Source organism: Schistocerca serialis, chromosome 1 (genome assembly GCF_023864345.2).
Source record: "Schistocerca serialis cubense isolate TAMUIC-IGC-003099 chromosome 1, iqSchSeri2.2, whole genome shotgun sequence".
Taxonomy (NCBI): domain Eukaryota; kingdom Metazoa; phylum Arthropoda; class Insecta; order Orthoptera; family Acrididae; genus Schistocerca; species Schistocerca serialis.
In genome coordinates this window covers 965,489,874-965,510,646 of record NC_064638.1, presented here as the reverse complement: position 1 = coordinate 965,510,646, position 20,773 = coordinate 965,489,874, and the positions used below count along the sequence as shown (strand labels likewise).

General features: G+C 43.0%; 1 protein-coding gene across 1 annotated transcript in view; it reads right to left on the bottom strand.

Moving 5' to 3' along the window:
• The window catches only part of LOC126452917 (hemicentin-2-like), a 716,817-nt gene that overhangs the window by 22,186 nt on the left and 673,858 nt on the right, over positions 1-20,773 (bottom strand). The window contains exon 14 of the mRNA XM_050091124.1: positions 8,259-8,532. Within this exon, the coding sequence (XP_049947081.1) occupies positions 8,317-8,532 (216 nt within the window). The 3' untranslated portion in view covers positions 8,259-8,316. The remainder of the gene's footprint in view (positions 1-8,258; positions 8,533-20,773) is intronic.

Genomic DNA, 20,773 nt, shown 5'->3' with positions numbered 1-20,773 from the left:
TTAACTGAACTGCCTGCTCTGTGTTCCCTACCGCAGTTTCCACATCTTTAGCGAACTGTAGACGTGTCTCAACACTCCTGAGTACTTGAGTATATCACTTCCTTCCACACTTTTTAGGGGCTATTCTCTTACCCTACAGCCTACTCATAACCATTACTAAATTGCAATCTCGCTCTATTTCTACTCCTGGCTACGCCTTACAAATACTTAATTTTGAAATCTCTGACCATCACATAATACAGCTGGAATCTTCCCTGTCTCTAGGCATTTCCACGTATACCTCCTCCTCTTGTGATTCTTCAACAGAGCATTCACTGTTACCTTTTGAAATTTATCGCAGATCTTAGTTCGACTTTCTTGATTCTCATTCCTGTTCATATCTTTCCGTAACACTTTCTTCTATTCCTTATTCCTTATTCACACACGCGTTCCAAACCCCATTGAATATTTGATTTCCACCTGCCTTTAGGAAATGAATAACATCTTCGAGATCTTCATATACCCTATCTATATCTTCATTTTCTGCTTAGGATGTCGGCATGTATCCCTAATCTACCATTGTCGGCGTTGGTTTGCTATCGAATGTTATGACAACAATCCTGTCACTGAAATGTGCACAATAGCTCACTATCTGTCCTTGTTTCCTATTCATAACGAATCATGCTCCCACTACACCATTTACTGCATTTTTTAATGTTACCGAGTATTCGAGTGACCAAAAATTTTTGTCTTCTTTCCTTTCACTTCAGTGATCACAATTATACAATCCATGCACTGATTCATAGTATGTTAACGTGTCGTTGATTATTCCAACTTTTTCTAATGGTCATTTCCCCTTGGCAGTCCCCTCTCGGAGATTTGAATGGGAGGCTAGTTTGGAATCTTTTGCCATTTTAAAGAATGTTCTGGCGTGACCACAAACGCTGGAACGAAGATGTGGAACGCAACAGCACAGAAGGCGGGGAGAAACCGTCGAGCAATCGTGCGTGGGATTGAACTACTCTGCGCCAAGAGCGAAAACGCCACTCCTGCTAGCCTAGGCGACTCAGATCGGTCCAGTCTGCAACGGAATCAGTGCTGCGCTCTCAGATTGTCGTGATCGGTATTATGTGTTTACTTGGACTTAATGTATAGCAAAAACTTCATTGTTTTCATGTCGCTTCTCGCTAGTGGCAGCCGGCCGCTGTGGAAGAGCGGTTCTAGGCGCTTCAGTCCGGAACCGCGCTGCTGCTACGGTCGCTGGTTCGAATCCTGCCTCGGACACGGATGTGTGTCCTAAGGTTGGTTAGGTTTAAGTAGTTCTAGGGGACTGATGACCTCAGATGTTAAGTCCCATAGTGCTGAGAGCCATTTGAACCATTTTGTTAAGTCCCATAGTGCTAAGAGCCATTTGAACCATTTTTTTAAGTCCCATAGTGCTTAGAGCCATTTGAACGCTAGTGACATGTGCAGTAATAAAAGTTAAGTATTGTCAATTTGATTTCTACAAATAAAACTACTAATATTATCTGTTTTCTTGTATAGCATTACGAGAACACAGCATCATTTAGGCACCCTATAAGCAACGAGTGGGCAAAATCCCACAAATGGTGAAGAGGTGTTAGAGAAAAGCAATTCCCGTGCATGATGGCCATGAACTTTGGAAATTCTTTCTTGTCTTTACGTTGCAGGGGCGTATATTGCTTTAACAGTTTCTTGTCGTTTTTGCTAATGAGTGTTTTCAGGTGGGTGTCGCAGAAAATTTCTTTGTACTTATTTTTGTCTATTTTGCTTGCCTTATCTATTTACTGCATTTGTGTCTTCCCACATGCCCTCCCCTCCAGTCCCTCCCCTTGCTCAGGCGACGCGGCTGCAAGTGTTACTTGCCACACAGCTAATGCAGATGTTTCAGTTCTACAGTCAACAAATATCTACCCTGCTCCAAACAGTGCAGCAGCTACTCGCCCACGCTGCTCGCCCAACAGAATGAGCACCTCCTACTACAGCTGCTATACCAGCTTTTCGACAGTTTAGTGAACAAGACGAGGAATGGCTCGAGTGGCTGCACCAGTTCAGTGCGCATATAGTACCTCACAACGTCCCAGATACTGTGAAACTTGCCTATCCACGGTAGGAAGTGCAGGGTTCCGCCTCATTCAAAAACGTTTTCCTAACGCCACTCCGAGTGACCTTGCCTATGACAGTATTAAACAGTACCTAACAAATTATTATGACCGACAAGTGAATGTGGTAGCAGCTGGATATCAGTTCTTTAATTGCAAAAAACGGTCAGAACAAACATATCGCAAGTTGGTAACAGATTTGCAGGGTATGACAAGGAAATGAAAATTCAAATGTGCTTGCGGTGCTTTATATTCAGATATTATTTTGCTTAATGCGATCATATACAATGTGCCTGATGTCAAAATCAGAGAACAGATTTGGAACAGTCCGATCCAACATTTCAGCAGGTAGTGCAAATTCTAGATCAGTATGATTGCGGTGCCTTGTCGCCTCATACATTTGAGTGGCCAGCTATTTGTCGAGTTGAGTCCTTAGTTGTCATCGCTCCATTCCGCACCGACGGCGTGCGCTAAAAACGCTGAGTAAACAACCTCCCCAAGCCACGTACGCAATTCGCTAAACAGGCAGCTACACAGGCGAACAAAATTAAGTCTTGCCCTCGCTGTTATACACGGCACAAACGCAAAGACTGTCCCTCCCGCCATGTTCAGTGTTACGCTTGTGGAAGGAAAGGACGTGTGTAATCTGTAAGTTTGCAACGGAAGAAACATAAGAATTCAGCCCACTCACAAAACTCTACTCACAAGGCCATGTCATTAATACAGTAAACAAGTGCAGTTTCTACAGTGATACGTCAGTCAAACAAACTTTTTGCTCATTTACCTACTTGTGGGAAACGTGAAATTTCACTTAGACACGGGTGCCTGTGTCACATTGCTAAATCGTCACACATATAAACTGTTAGGTTCCCCAAGCATGTTTCAAACTAGACCACAGTTAACGGCTTTTAATCGACGGGACATTCACGTTCTCAGGACATGTACTTTGCCTGCCATCTATCCCTCAAATATGTGAACAGTGATTTTACACGAGTGTGAGAGCGTATTTGGTCTTGATTGTTTTGTTTTGTTTGGCTTTATCATTGAGGACAATGTGTTTCCAGCGTCTCCATTCAATGCAAAAGACATTGTAGCTAGCTTGCTAACTGAATTCCTGGAACTTTTTTCTGAAGGTTTAGGCAAAGCTACCAATTTTGTTGCACATATTACGCTGAAAGACAATGCTTAGCTGAAATTTTTCCTGGCCAGGACTGTTCCCATTGCATTACGAGACAAAGTCGCTGAGCCGTGGGCGGCTCGTGTTTATGCCGTTTCTCGTTTGTCACCTTCTCCTACGGTAACGCTGCCTCGTTTCTTATTCCATTTACTGGCGTCACTAACTTCCTGCTTTAGCTGCCCGTGAGTGGCAGCAGAAGCGCTTATCGAGAAGCTCACTGTCGTACCATCTCTGGAGCAACCGTCAGTATTTCCGGGTTGTCGTGTGTCAGAAGTTCAGTTGCTGACGGACTAGCAGTAGAGTCAGTCGGGGGACAGAGGAGCAGCGCAGTCGGGGACGGAGCGCTAGTGAGGTGCGGGCAACCAGTGCTCGCCGACCGCTGGCGACACACATGAACCGTCCAACGGAAGGAGAATGGAGCGGTACGACCGTTGGTTCGTCGTTCGGTTGGTCGTCTCATCAGGTGACGTGTATTTTGGTCTTTTGGCCGTTTCTGGACCTCGTCAGTTGGTCATCATAACGGACGTTGGTCGGTTCCTTCCTTGTGCAGAGATGTCGTGGCCAGTGCGCAAGAGCTACCTCTGCGTGGTTGGGTCCGAGCCAGAGTGCCCGGGTCGCCGTGTCTCCGAGTTCCGAACGGACATGGAGTTGGTTTGGAGGTGCAGTCAGCTTCGGAATGGAACTGAGTTGTATCCAACCCACAATACAAGAAGGTATTTGGTTTGAAACGTGAAACCTGCTTACAGAAATTATCGAGTTCTTCATTACACCAACAGAAAGAGTAAACTGATTAGTTTTAGAAGTGACAAGAAGAGTCACTATGTTTGCGCTGAACTGTGATAGAGGACATAGTGACTATAGACGTACAGTGGAACACGGAGACCGTGAGTGGGCATCAGGGAGAGGTGTATGAAGGCAGGAGGAGGTGTAAGTGGATGCGAAAAGCAGCAATATATGTAGAACATCGCATAATGACAAGACAGCACTTATTGAGCATGCAATGACAACTCGTACCAAATACATTTTATTTTATAAAACACTAATCTATTGCTTCGGCCATAACACTACCTTATTTCACGTTTTATGCAAGCGAGGACCTCGATGAGCTCAGTTCATACAGGTAATTAAATTTCAGCTGTGTTGAAAAGTGAACATAGATAGACTGGCTGCCTTTTCCCAATAAATTCTCAGAAGATGTTAGTGATGTATAAATATTGATACCGGTGGAGCTAGAAAGGGAAGGTTAGGAAAGAATTTTAGAAAGAGGACAATTGTCATGGTCACTAATAGAACGATCACTGCTTGTAACGAATGTTGGCAACTGTCGGAACGCATTATTTATATTTGATGTGAATCATTTACCTGATCAAAAGTATCTGGACACCGCTATGTAAAGCGGAACTGACCACTAGACGTAAGTGACCGGAGTTGGAAGCAGAATCGATTGTCAAGGAAAAATCAGTGACTTCGAACGTGTTTCTGTCATTGGATGTCACCTGAGTAAAAAGTCAGTCGGGGACATTTCATCCTTTGTAAGGCTCTTTATGTCGACTGCTGGTAATGTGATTGTGAAGTGCAAAGTCGATGGAGCTATCACAGCTAACGGACGGTCGAGCCTTGCGGTAAGTGGTAGTCAAAGAACGCATGAAATCAGCGGAAGACATCACTCGTGAGCTCCAAAGGGCTTTACACACCACGGGTGGCCGCCAGCCGCCCGCGGGCCGGACCCGGCTGTGACTGCTTTCAATCCCGCCTGCGGAAGAAATTCTTGCGGGAAAGAATATGGCGCTAGCATTGTACTCCGCCCGGGACGCATTCCTCGAATACTTCCGCTGACACTCGGTTCGCCTTGGGTTCGCAGCTCACGTCGCAGACCGGTGAAAGTTTTTACTACACCGTGCACGCCATTTTGCCGTCGCTCGTTTCGAACAAAAACGTAAATCACTCTTCCAGTCTGAGCACGTGATTTATTTGGTGTTATAAAATCAACCGATGCTTTTACGATCAGTCATAAAAAGTGTTCCTTGCCAAATATTAAAAAAATCCTTCAAAATAATGTTTGTGGATATTTACACACAAAATTTCAAACACTTGAGTGACTTGCTTGCGGCCAAAAGTCGCAGAATTACTGCTAATTACTTGTCGACAGGGATTGTCTCTCTCGCAGCCGCGTTTTGTTTCCCTGTTCCTTCTGGTATTAACTTTACTAAATAATTTTTGTCCGTTGTGAACGTTTTTGAACACTGCTGCTGTTGAAATTAAAGGTGATTTTTTTTAATTAGCTGTAACTAGTTAGTTTTATGAGCACTATCTCTTCGATGATGACATTTAAAGATGCCTGGTTTCCCATCTTCAGAAGTTAGTATTTATTTATGTCTCATGAACTTTTTTTTCTGTACTAACAGCGTTGTAGGAGTTTGCAACGGAAGTTTTTAAGAGAGTTATTGTAAAACTTCGCAAGTAAAGACATAACCTTCACGGCGGATAAATAAATGTAAATGTTTGAAGATGGGGTGAACACACGAGGGTCGTTCAGTAAGTACCGCCCAATTTTTTTTTTTCTCAGAACACATATATTATTATCAGTCAGAATTTGGTGACAATGTACATCGAAATGTCTTTTTCCTGTCCTATTTTACTACGTAGTCTCCATTACGCTCTATGGCCGTAGGCCAGCATTGTGGAAGAGCATGTATTCCCTGCTGGTAAACGCTCTTGTCCTGTAGGTGTAGCCATGTTTTCACTGCTGAACTGTCACCCTCGTCATCTTCATCTTCAAAGTGTGTTCACCGTAGAGAATCTTTAGGCGGCCCAAAGAGATGGAAGTCCGAGAACGCCAGGTCTGGCCTGTAGGGTGGTTGAGGCAATGATGTCCAACCCAGTTTGGCAAAGTGTTCTCAAACTTGTGTGTGGTCGTGCATTAGCGTGTTGTAGCAAGATTCTTGTCCGATCTTGTCCGATCGAACACATCGGAAACGGTTCTTTATTCAGGGTCTTTACGTACGCCTGTGAATTGATGGTTGACCCACTTGGCATCACATACACGAGAATGACGTCATCACAATCCCAGAAGACTGTCACCATGACTTTTCCGGCAGAGAGGGTTTCTTGAATTTATTCTTTTGTGTTTTATGAAGATTATGCCACTCCTTGGACTGTATTTTTGTTTCCGGCGCAAAGTAGTGCACTCAGCTTTCGTCCCCCGTAACGATCGTAACGATGTATGACAGAAAGGCCTCTCCGTCTGTCTCAAAACGCTCCAACAACTCAGATGACTTGGCCTTTCTTTGTATCTTGGGGTCCGCTGTGAGCACTCGTGGAACACATCGTGAGGACCTCTTTGCGTTTACAAGATTTTCGATCACTGCAGACGCATTTCCAATGCGCGCTGACAACTGTAGAGCCAATTGACGAGTTGTGATGTGCCGGTCGACACGAATAATGGCATCCGCAGGATTCAGTATTTCTGGAGCAGTGGCCGTGACGTGATGTCCTGAGCGTGGCTGATCATGGAGATCTGTTTCTGCATTTCCTGAGGCTGTAGCTTTCTTTGCCCGTGGCGCAAATGCACGCCTATCAACTGCAGCATCGCAATACACTGCACACAAACGTTTATGGATGTTCACCACTGTTTCTTTTTCTGCACACAAGAATTCAATAACAGCACGCTGCTTGTAGCGTGACTCGTATGTAGACGCCGTTTTCACGCTGTACTAGGGCTCTGCCTTCTGCCAGACCGGTTCGAAACATCACTGCCCACGGAAAAAAAATCAAATGTGAAGCAGCGTCAGGGACGTTTGTCTATGTGCATTAATAGCTTTAAAAATCTGGGGCATTTGTTACTGAACAACCCTCGTAAAATGAACGCACTTTTGACGAATAATTTGTTGGCCTGACGTGTAGGGAAAAAGGGTGCCATCATACTGTCGCGTTACCTCATAAACAGTAGCGTCACGGACACTAGTTTTGTCTTTGATGGGCGAGCGCGTTGATGTCTCGTTAGGTGACGAGGTGGCCCTTGAGCTTAAGTATGTATCTGAATCAAGCCCGCGGGTGATGAAAGGTTGCCCATGCCAGTTAGAGTAAGTCAGATGGAAGAGAATGTGTTTCTCGAATTCCTGCAGAGCCTTACCTGCCGTCACGTGTAGTGTGAACAGTGGAGTGTAGAGGAGGTGATGTTATTGCATGTTAGTGTTTAGAATGTGGTGACCTTATTGTGCTTAAGAAAAAGCTGAATGCGGAAGAATTTGAACACATTTTGAGCATTGTGATGCGTAGAGTAGAGGAACAATTCAGAGACAGTCACTGTTTGTATCAGTATAACAGTGCACTCTGTCGTAAAGCAGTCTCTGTAAGGCAATTTTTCGTAGACAATAACATTCCTCAAATGGATTGTCCTGACCATAGTCACGATCTGAAGCCAATGCAACACTTTAGATCAAATAATTTAGGGTACTGGACCACGTCATTTCAACTACTGAAACAGCTAAATTTCCGACGTTTCGACCGACTTGCTGCTTTTCTCTTCAGGGCGGTTTACAGAGAACCGCCCTGAAGAGGACAGCAGAAAATTGGCCGAAACGTCGGGTATTTAGCTGTTTTTGTTGTTACAATGATGCGGCATAATATCCAAATTATTTTATCCAAAATGATACAGGCTGTGGAAGCCTACGAACTTACACCAGTGCAACACCTTTGGGATGAGTTAGGCCTCACTCGAGTCCGCACCATCTAGCGCATTTGACGAGAAATGGGCTGCTATTCCTCCACTGACATCTCATCGGAAGCTATCGCAGCAGAGTTCAAACGATCGCAAACGTAGGGGATGGTGACCCCCAGTCTATTGATAGGTGTTCGGATACTTCTGACCAGACAGAGTGAAGCGCGGTTTAGATCGTTTTTTTCACTGTCGTAGAAAGGGGCTGATACTCGTCGCTGTACGCTGAAGCTTACTGTCACAAATATCACGTAAAACTTACGTAAAACCGCAGAAACGCGGCCGCAGAGAGCTCGTGCGCGAATGGTGTGGACGCTCGGCTAGACGGCGCTCTCCTTGTGGCGCGCCAGGTGGGGCGTCTGCGTGCCCGCGTCGTGGCGGCTCCTGCAGCCGGCGGCGGAGGACTTGAGCAGCGGCAGTGGCAGCGGCAGCGGCAGCACCGGGGGCGGAGGTCGCGCTTCCAGCAGCGGCTGCGGGTGGGGGACGGGTACCGGCACTGGAACGGGCCAGCACGCCGCCTCCAGCACCACAGGCCCCTGCGCAACGGCACATGTCGCGGGGCGCCTCTTTAGGCTCTAGGCGAACTGTTGCATATAAAAATTGCTGTACACAATTACACAACTGGTCATTAAAATTCCTACACCGCGAAGATGACGTGCTACAGACGCGAAATTTAACCGACAGGAAGAAGATGCTGTGATACGCAAGTGATTAGCTTTTCAGATCATTCACACAAGGTTGGCGCCGGTGGCGACATCTACAACGTGCTGACATGAGGAAAATTTCCAACCGATTTCTCATACACAAAACAGCAGTTGACCGGCGTTGCCTGGTGAAACGTTGTTGTGAAGCCTCGTGTAGGGAGGATAAATACGTTCCATCACGTTTCCGACTTTGATAAAGGTCGGACTGTAGCCTATCGCGATTGCCGTTTATCGTATCGCGGACATTGCTGCTCGCGTTGGTCGAGACCCAGTGACTGTCAGCAGAATATGGAATCGGTGCGTTCAGGAGGGTAATACGGAACGACGTGCTGGATCCCAACGGCCTCGTATCACTAGCAGGCGAGATGACAGGCATCTTATCCGCGTGGCTGTAACGGATCGTGCACCCAGGTCTCGATCTCTGAATCAAGAGATGGAGACGTGTGCAAGACAACAACCATCTCCACGAAAAGTTCAACGATGTTTGCAGCAGCATGGACTATCAGCTCGGAGACCATGGCTGTGGTTACCCTTGACACTGCATCACAGACAGGAGCGCCTGCGATGGTGTACTCCACGACGAACCAGGGTGCACGAACGGCAGAACGTCATTTTTTAGGATGAGTCCAGGTTCTGTTTACAGCATCTTAATGGTCGCATCCCTGTTTAGTGACATCGTGGTGAACACACATTGCAAGCGTGTATTCGTCGTCGTCATACTGGCGTATTACACGGCGTGATGGTATGGGGTGCCATTGGTTACACGTCTCGGTCACCTCTTGTTCGCATTGACGGCACTTTGGACAGTGGACGTTACATTTCAGATGTGTTACGACCCGTGGCTCTACCCTACATTCGACCCCTTCGAAACCCTACATTTCAGCAGGAAAATGCACGACTGCGTGTTGCAGATCCTGTACGGCCCTTTCTGGATACAGAAAATGTTCGACTGCTACCCTCGCCAGCACATTCTCCAGATCTCTCACCAATTGAAAACGTCTAATCAATGGTGGCCGCGCAACTTGTTCATCACAATACCCCAGTCACTACTCTTGATGAACTGTGGTATCGTGTTGAAGCTGCATGGGCAGCTGTACCTGTACACGCCATCCAAGCTCTGTTTGACTCAATGCCCAGGCATATCAAGGCCGTTATTACGGCCGGAGATGGTTGTTCTGGGTACTGATTTCTCAGGATCTATGCACCCAAATTGCGTGCAAATGTAATCACATGTCAGTTCTAGTATAATATATTTGTCCAATGAGTACCCGTTTATCATCTGCTTTTCTTCTTGGTGTAGCAATTTTAATGGCCAGTAGTGTATTTCTTTATCATTTCCTTTTGCAGCTCTGGCAGTGGCCTTGTTCGATCACAATTACTGGATGTCGCGTTCAGGGTAAACAAATGCTCCATGCTCCACATCTATAAATTACTTTATTGATAGAAGACTTGTATGACAAAGGTCGCTATACACTACCACAGTTTAGGAGCCTTAGCCGCATCCTCAGATGTATCTAAAATTGAGCAGTAGTAGGACGTCGTATCCGTACCTCAAAAACTGACAGGCAAACGTCTACTGTAGGTGGATCTCAAATAACATCGCAAATTCGTCGTACATCTACGGTAGACGTTTTCGTATTAGTTGTTCTACTACTGCTAGATCTCGGAGAACCTCTCAAATTGATGGTCCATCTACGGTAGATGTGACCCCTTTAGCTCTTACGAGATAGACATAACGTCCTATTACTGCTAGATTTCAGATACATCTGATGATTGGTCTGAGATCTAGAAATCGTCGTAGTGTATAGCGACTTCTGTCGTGCAAGACTTCGGGTAATAAAATATTTTTCAGCAGTGGCGGATTTATTTACCATAAAAATGTTGCAAAACAGTTGTGGACGTCTCACATTTAAAAGCTTATACTGGAAATTATGTCCGCCTCTTACGTAGAAAACGATTTCTTACATAAACCCAAATATCGCTGAGCACCTTTATACCGTAAGCAGTGGGGTATTCTTTATTTAGTTTTGTGAGATGCAAATAATTTGCAAGTAACAGTTATTCAAACGAAATTACGATAAAAGCAGTTTTTGTTTGTTGCTGCGTTACCTTAATTTTTCTACATAATTGGGTTATGTAGAATCCTCTATATGTTATTGGATATTGATAGCTTTTCACCAACAAATGATAGAATGTTGCTGCTCGTTTGGTCGGCAATTTAACTGTATGACTAAACACAGTTTTGTTGTGCGGAAATATTTTCCGGTTATATTTAGTTTCGAAACTAACTCTCTCACCTGAATTAACATTTGTTGTTGATATGCTCACGGAAACACCATTTATATTTTGTGCAACTTGACTCACAAACGATAAATTTTTACCTTACAAAACACTATGTTAACGTTATTGCTATGACTCCACTTCCTGTTGATGTTCACTTGTTATATCAAATAGCGCCAAATTTGATCTTTCCTTGCGTGCCTCTCTCTCTCTCTCTCTCTCTCTCTCTCTCTCTCTCTCTCTCTCTCTCCGTGTGTGTGTGTGCAACGTTCGAATCCAAACTTGGATGCAGTGGACATCTAGAACTGTTATCCAATAAAACGTGATCAGTATTGCGCAGAGAGAGAGAGAGGGCGAGAGAGAGAGAGAGAGAGAGAGAGAGAGAGAGAGAGAGAGAGAGAGTGAATACGAAGATTCAGCATCCTGCTGCACGTCTAGGACCAGAAAATCGCCATTAACTGTCGTCCTTTGAAACGTTGTTTGTGTGCCGAAACGAGTGCTGATCATAGTGCAGTTGCCATGTAGTGTTGGAGTTGAGATGAAGACAGCAGCGCTCCGTCTAGTGTAATCAGACATCCAGTCACAGCATTTGGCGACATAGGAAAAGCGTTCGACAATGTAAACTACGTCATTATGTTCAAAGCTGTCACAAGGAACCTCTTGAGTGCGACTTCGAAAGTCCAGTCATTGGTGAGTCTAATTTGACTGTGATGTGTTAAATTTATGAGATAAAAAATATTAGTTGCTAATGACACACCATGTGCATCAAGAGGGCGACAGTAAATGAGCGTCCTGGAGGTACAGAGATCAAGCTGGGATGCACCTGTAGCACTTTGTATTTACTATACTTCATAAAATTTGCATCGTTGACATTCAGGAAACTTTCAAAAGAAATCATTAATAATTTCTGAGAACACGTCACATGGAATGTGACAGCAAGCAACCAAATGAGAAGTACTGTGTCGTGGAGCTTTTCCTGAAACTGGCTATCCTTTAAGGCGTAGCTGAAGCTAGTGCGGTAATGTTTTTATACGCACGGGAAAAACAAACATTCAAAGGCTGAATCTTTCTAGTGATTCAAGGTGTTGTGAATTTCAATGTCGCATACTTTTCAGGAGGGATAGTTTGCTCTAAAAGTGAATGATTTTTATACGCAGACCAGGAATCAAACAAAAGCAAGTTAACTTGACCATGTATTGGGCAAAAGCAGTGCTCACACCATAGTTGTAGTTCTCTTACGCCCACTTTCCCTCTCTCGCTTGCTGTAACGTAAATATTCTGCTGCCTTTGCAAGATCAATGACATGAGAAAAAATCGTAGGGGGCGCAGAGCACCTCCAATTTCTCGCAGCACAATAAATAACTTTCCAGCAAATTTAATATCCAGATTATCAGTTGGCATAGTTTTATACGAATGCGTTAAGGCACTGATGGCAGTTGATCTTGGTACCTCTTATTTCCAAGGTTCCTTTCATATGCATTTGTTCTCCCAGTCAACCCTGACAGCAGCTGGAAGCAAATTCCTTGATGAACGACGGGACAAGTTTATATATCTCATCCAAAAACTTTCATGCCGATTCCGCAGTTTTCTGTGCATCGTCACTTGACGCTTTGTTTGAACATCCATACCAACATATATTTAAATTTTTTTAAAGATGTTCCCGATGTCCGAATCGATTCCTTCAACTACAATTTGTTTCACAAAACTCTAAATATTGGTTTAAGACGGAAAAAGAATTGAATTTTTGACGCAGATTCACTAGTAAAGGACAGTAACAACGGCAAGAACCTTCTTTTTATGACGTTATCTATTTAGGTATCTTTTAGACCATCTTCTGACCTACCACTATGATGGTAGACGGTGGTGGTGGTGAACGGAGCAGGCGCTACGACTCTACAAACGCTAATTGCTTGAGCTTGAGAAGTTAGTGTTTGTGAAGTCGTAGCACCTGCTACGTTCACCACCACCGTCTACATCGTGGTGGTAGGCCTGAAGATGATCTAAATCAAACCGAAATTGGTAACCTTATTAAAAAAAAGTTTCTTGCAGTTGTGACTGTTCACGTTCAAGTATTAAAGAGAGCATTTCTGGCTGAAATAACGGTACTACTGCCAAACCTCGGCCTAAATCCGAGAAAGAAATTTCTGAATGAGCACAGCATTTTATGGAAGTTAATTGTGTAAGTAGGCTGTTTAGGTTTTTATATTGGTAACGCCACGTAGCGCTCTGTATGAAAATCACTGGCTGTGCTGTGTGCAGTCTGTGGCTAGGTGGCATTGTTGTAATATTCGCTATTGTAGTGTTGGGCTGTTGGCTGTTAACAGCGCGTAGCGTTGCGCAGTTGGAGGTGAGCGGCCAGCAGTGGTGGATGTGGGGGGAGAGACGGCGGAGTTTTGAGAACGGATGATCTGGACGTGTGTACATCAGAAACAGTACATTTGTAAGAATGGATGTCAAGAACTGCTATATATATTATGACTTTTGAACACTATTAAGGTAAATACATTGTTTGTTCTCTATCAAAATCTTTCATTTACTAACTTTGCCTATCAGTAGTTAGTGCCTTCAGCAGTTTGAATCTTTTATTTAGCTGGCAGTAGTGGCGCTCACTGTATTGCAGTAGTTCGAGTAACGAAGATTTTTGTGAGGTAAGTGATTTGTCAAAGGTATAGGTTAATGTTAGTCAGGGCCATTCTTTTTTAGGGATTATTGAAAGTCAGATTGCGTTGCGCTAAAATTATTGTGTGTCAGTTTAGTGTTGATCAGAATAGGTAAAGAGCGAAATGTCTGAGAACGTTCAGTTTTGCTCAGATGTTTGAAAATCAAAGCATGTAAGAGGTTTATCAACACAGTAATTCAATAATTTTTCTAAGGGGACGTTTCAGTTGGACAAGTGGACTATGAGAAAACCAAAAAAGAGGAGATATTGGGCTACACAAGAATGCTAATAATTAGATGGACTGATAAAAATACGGAAGTTCTTAACAGAATTTGTCAGTAAAGGAACATATCTAGAGCTAGACCTGAATATATAGTCCGCAAGCCACCGTACGGTGCGTGGCGGAGGATACCATGTCTCACTAAAAGTCATTTCGTTCCCAGTTCCAATCGTAACCAACAGAGCGAGGGAAAAAGGAGTGTGTGTATGCTTTCATACGAGCCCCAATTTCTTTTACTTTATCTTCATGATCCATACGCGAAATTTACGTTGCTGGTGGTAGAATAGTTCTGCTGTCAAATTTCTAATTCCGGTTCTCTAAATTTTGTCAATAGTGTTCCCCGAAAAGAACGCCGCTTTCCTCCACGGGTTCTCATTTTCCATTAAGAATACATGGTACTTTTCCGGCTCAATATTATGTAAAAATCAACAGCTACTACTTTCAAGCACAGTTTATAATGTGTACGTTTTACAGTTCTTTTGTTGATATCAGGTAATGGAACACACTTTCTAAACAAATTAGAAGTAGTTTGAATATTTTTGAACCTCCATAGGGTTATAAAAAAAATTACAAAGAAATCGATGCAATTTTTTTCACAATGCTTCCTCAAATTAAGGGGCCATTTAGTCCGATGTTATTCATTTGAAATTTTTACCATATGTGCGTGACACGATGGCAGAGCTACGAGACCTATTTAATTCCACCTATTGTGTGTATTACAAGGATAAAACAATATCACATCTTACATTTTAATTTTTATAATTGTTTCATAATAGAAATGTTATTTATTCTATATTTTAGTTGATTCTGCAATAACGCTGAGGTCTACTGCATAAGTATGGACTATTGCACGGAAAAAATTTGATCAATGCTTTATAAACCATAGGAAATATTTTTACCTGAATTCTGAAAAATATAAGGAAATTGCGAATGAAGATATGAGTCCATTTAAAGTGTGCCTCAGAACATTCCTGGAGCATAGACTTCATCCTACAGCATTTTTTCATCTTGAAGCTTCCTCTTGGCATTCCTTTTAGGACTTCTTGCTTCTTTGGTAACTTGAAGAGCGAATCTTTCAACTTCATGCACCCATTGTTTCTCACACACAGGCAAGTGATCTTCCATATTAGAGCCACATTTTATGCATAAATTTCTCAGGACTTCCAACCTTCCTATCACTCCATCATTGAAACATATCGCTGCATCTATTACACAAACGTTTAATGTATATAGTCCTACAAAAACATTCTTGGGTAATCTTTCCCATATGCAATGGTTGAAACTTTCATTTGTATTCTTAGTGCCTCCATGAAGACATTTACTGAGCAAAACAGGGTCACTCAGGTCTCTAAAAATTGGTTTTACTTCATTCATAAGAAGCTCAGAAAGAGAATGCTTCTGATGCTATATTTGTCCACTTTCTTTTGCTTTTTGGTAAACACACCAAGAATCTGCTAAATTAGGAGTCCGTGAACAGGATTGTCATGTGTGGACAACGTATGAAAGTAGGAGGCCCATCAGCTTTTCTCATTGGTGTAACATCATTCAGAGGTGCCTTTCGTCGAATGGTAAGTCCATAATAACTCTGAAGAAGGTCTATTTCCGTTTCTGTCAATCTGCCTCGGCCAGACAGAGATTTTTCATCAGCTTGGACCTTTCCTTATATTACTCTTCGTATCTTCCCCAATCTAACACCCATCCTCTTTTGCGCATGTCCAGAACACTCCAGTTTTGTTACCAAGGTATCACCATAAACATTTAACTCATTAATTTTATTGAAAGCTTTAGAGTCACCATCGCCTAAGTACTTCGTTTATCTAACGTTATAAATGGGCAGTCTTTGTTTAAACAATCTGGAGCAGTAGCTCCATCCAGTGTGTTCACTAAGAGGCTCAGAGTTCAACTGACCTAGTACACAGTACTGACACCAGAGTGCGCCGTCGTCCCATAGCGGTCTGGGAGAAAAATGGCGAAAGAAGGACTGAGTCAGTCCTAATGGAGTGAGAAGGGAGTGTACTTTATTTATTTTGGGACAATTTATTTAGCGACGGATTTCATGCAATTTATTTAATACAGTGGTACAAAGCACTCACCCTGGCTTGCATAGGGTCACAGTAACTAGTCTACAGACCTGCAGTACACTAATGTTCAGGGGAAACAACTCGTAAATTGTCAAAATAAGCCGTGTAAAAGGATTTGAAAACAGGTTTTGCTAATTGACGACTGTAGAAATAATACAATGCACAGCCTGTACACCTGTTCACAAAATAATGCAACAGGCACGAAAACAATACACAAATTGTCAAAAAATAATGCATGTGTAACTCTATGGAAACACACTCACAACGCTTAAACAGACGAAAATAATGCAGAGCACAAACACTCACTACACGTAAAAAACGCTTTTGAACTATCGTCATCTGCGACGTAACTGCAAACTGGCTCCCTACGGAACTCTAAGGTGTGCACAATGGATGGTGCGGTCCCACATGCAAGATGCCTCTGGCCTGCATACATGTGATTATTGTTGCTGGGGCGACGCCTCTCTGTCTGCAGTCCAACGAAGACATAATTGCTGAGCGACTCACCATCATAGGTGCAGGTAAAAGGTTGTCAGTGTTGTACTGACATCACAGGTCTATGTAAATGACAGCCAAGTCTCTCTCTCTAAATGCACTAGAGAAATCTGTTGCAATCCTTCCCAGAATAGCACAGGGTGCATTGTTCATAGGGATCCTAACGGGACATTCGAGATGCGTCTAGCTGTGAGCATGTTTACCTGCTCAGCGTGGCTGACACATCGCCGCTAAATGTTCGTATAACGATTCATAGTCGCTAGCGCAACTAAAATTTCTCAGTGTTCTACTGATGTCAAATGACTATGTAAATAAGAGCCAAGTCTACCTTTCGGAAATCATAGCGTGCCTCAGAAATAGTTAATGGTCGGTTTTGTAGGAGCTTTCGTGATATCTCAGTTTCTCTGCATGGAAATTCTTGTCCTAACAGAACCTGTTTACAAAAATTGCCTGGAACACCGCCGAATGCATTCCTCCTACTGGTCTCAACGAGCTGATCAGAATGCCCCATTCATTCGCAAGGCATCATTTGCGTTGGGACATAGGAGCCTCCTCATAGCAGTGAGAACGTTCACATTTCAGAAAATTTTATGTGAAAGCAGGTCTTAACGATTTCCAGGAACGGTAACATGTGATGGTCGGGAAGCCACGTTAGGACCATCAGGAGGAATGCATTCGGCGTTATTCTAGGCTATTTTCGGAAAACAGGGTCAGTTAGGACAAGACCTTCCATGCAGACAAGCTGAGACTTCACGAAAGCTCCTACAAAACAGACCGTCACTATTTCTGTGGCACTTTACAATTTCCGAGAGGTAGACTTGGCTCATATTTACATAGCCATGTGACATCACTAGAACACTGAGAAACACTAACAACCTTTCATCTGCGACTGCAATGGGGAATCGCTCGGCAATAAGGTCTCTGCTGGACTGCAGACAGAGGCATCATGCCAGCAACAGTAAACATGAGCATGCAATCCAGAGGCATCTCGTGTATGGGTTGAGCATGAGTGCATCATCCAGCATACCATCTTGGAGTTTTGTAGGGGGGCAATTCGCTGATACGTTACAGCTAATGATAGTTCGATAACATTTTTTATGTGCAATGATTGTTTATGCACTGCATTATTTTCGGCTGTTTAATCATTGTACCGTGTTTGCACAGCATTACGGATGCACCATCTTTTGACAATTTACGAGCTGCTTATGTGTCTGTTGCATTATTTTGTCAACAGTTGTGCAGAATGTGCAGTGCATTATTTCTACAGTCACCGATTAACGAACGATTTTTTCAGATCCCTTTACATGGATTATTTTGACAATTTACGAGTTTCTTGCGTCTCTGTACATCAGTGTACTGTATTATTTTGGTGATTTACAAGTAATTTGCTGGTCTGTATACTATTTACTGTGACTCGAGCACTCCCGGGTTAGTGTTTTGTATCACTGTAATAAATAAACTATTGAAATCCCTCCCCAAATTAATTGTATACATTATCCCCTCCTCCCAATAAACAATGGACCTTGCTGTTGGTGGGAAGGCTTGCATGCCTCAGCGATACAGATAGCCATACTGTAGGTGCAACCACAATGGAGGGGTATGTGTTGAGAGGCCAGACAAATGCGTGGTTCCTGAAGAGGGGCAGCAGCCTTTTCAGTACTTGCAGGGGCCACAGTCTGGATGATTGATTGATCTGGCCTTGTAACACTAACCAGAACGGCCTCTCTGTGCTGGTACTGCAAACAGCTAAAAGCAAGAGGAAACTACAGCCACAATATTTCCCAAGTGCATGCATCTTTACTGTATGGTTAAATGATGATGGTATCCTCTTCGGTAAAGTATTTTGGAGGTAAAATAGTCCCCCATTTGGGTCTCCAGGTGGGGTCTACTCAGCAGGACGTTATTATCAGGACAAAGAAAACTGGCGTTCTACGGATTGGAGCGTGGAATGTCAGATTCCTTAATCGGGCAGGTAGGGTAGAAAATTTGAAAAGGGAAATGGATAGTTTAAAGTTAGATATAGTGGGAATTAGTGACGTTCGGTGGCAGGAGGAACAAGGCTTCTGGTCAGGTGAATACAGGCTTATAAATACAAAATAAAATAGGGGTAATTCAGGAGTAACTTTAATAATGAATAGGAAGATAGGAATGCGGGTAAGCTACTACAAACAGCATAGTGAACGCTTATTGTGGCCACGATAGATACGAAGCCCACACCTACTACGGTAGTACAAGTTTATATGCCAACTAGCTCCGCAGATGACGAAGAGATTGATGAAATGTATGACGAGATAAAAGAAATTGTTCAGATAGTGAAGGGAGACGAACATTTAATAGTGTTGGGTGACTGGAACTCGATAGTAGGAAAAGGAAGAGAAGGAAACGTAGTAGGTTAATGTATAATGGGAGTAAGGAATGAAAGAGGAAGCCACCTGGTAGAACTTTGTACAGAGCATAACTTAATCATAGCTAACACTTGGTACAAGATTCGTGGAAGAAGATTGAATACATGGAAGAAGCCTGGAGAAACTGGAAGGGCTCAGATAGATAAATAATGGTAAGACAGAGATTCAGGAACCAGGTTTTAAACTGCAAGACATTTACAGGGGCATGTGTGGACTCCGGCCACAATCTATTGGTTATGAACTGTAGATTAAAAGTGAAGAAACTGCAAAAAGGTGAGAATTTGAGGAGATGGGACATGGATAAACTGAAAGAACAAGAGGTTGTAGAGAGCTTTATAGAGATAATTATGGAAGGATTGACAAGAATAGGAGAAAGAAATACAGTAGAAGAAGAATGGGTAGATTTGAGAGATGAAATAGTGAAGGTAGCAGTGGATCAAGTAGGTAAATAGACGAGGGCTAGTAGAAATCCTTGGGTAACAAAAGAGATATTGGATTTAATTGATGAAAGGAGAAAATACAAAAATGCAGTAAATGAAGCAGGCAAAAAGGAATACAAACCTCTCAAAAAATGAGATCGACAGGAAGTTCAAAATTGCTAAGCAGATATGGCTAGAGGACAAATGTAAGGATGGTGAGGCGCATATCACTAGGGGTAAGGTATATACTGCCTACAGGAAAATTAAAGAGACCTTTGGTGAAAAGAGAACCACGTACATGAATATCAAGAGCTCAGGTGGAAATCCAGTTCTAAGCAAAGAAGGGAAAGAAGAAAGGTGGAAGGAGTATACAGAGGTTCTACACAAGGGCGATGTTCTTGAGGACAATATTATAGAAATGGAAGAGTACATAGATGAAGATGAAATGAGAGATATGGTACTGTGTGAAGAGTTTGACAGAGCATGGAAAGTCTTAGGTCTTTCCATGCTCTGTCAAACTCTTCACACAGTACCATATCAAGACCCCAGCAGTAGACAAGCTGCGTATTCACCAAGCAGTAAAGGAAACAAAAGAAAAATTAGGTGAGGAATTAAAATCCATGGAGAACAAATAATAACTTTCATGTTTGCTGATGACATTGTAATTTTGTCAGAGACAGCAATGGACCTGGAAGAGCAGCTGATCGGAGTGGACAGTGTCTTGAATGGAGGATATAAGATGAACATCAACAAAAGCAAAATCAGGCTAATGGAATGGAGTCGAATTAAGTCGCGTGATGCTGCGGGAATTAGGTCAGGTAATGCGATGCATAAAGTAGGAAATTAGTTTTGCTATTTAGGGAGCAAAATAACTCATGATGGTCGAAGAAGAGATGATATAAAATGTAGACTGGCAATGGCAAGGAAAGTGTTTCTGAAGAAGAGAAGTTTGTTAACATCGAGTATAGATTTCAGAGTCAGGAATTCATTTCTGAAGATATTTGTATGGAATGTAACCATCTATGAAAGTGTAATGCGAACGATAAATACTTCAGACAAGAAGAGAATAGAAGCTTTCGAAAGGTGGTGCTACAGAAGAATGCTGAATGTTACATGGGTAGATCACATAACTAATGAGGAGGTATTGAATAGAATTGGAGAGAAGAGAAATTTGTGGCACAACCTGACTGGAAGTAGGGATCGGTTGGTAGGACATGTTGTGAGGCATCAAGGAATCACCAATTTAGCATTGGAGCGCAGCGTCGAGGGTAAAAATCGTAGTTGGAGACCAAGAGATGAATACAATAAGCAAATTCAGAAGGATGTAGGTTGCAGTAAGTACTGGGAGATGAAGAAGCTTGCACAGGATAGAGTAGCATGGAGAGCTGCATCAAACCAGTCTCTGGACTGAAGACCACAACAACAACAACAACAATATTTCGACAGTTTATAAT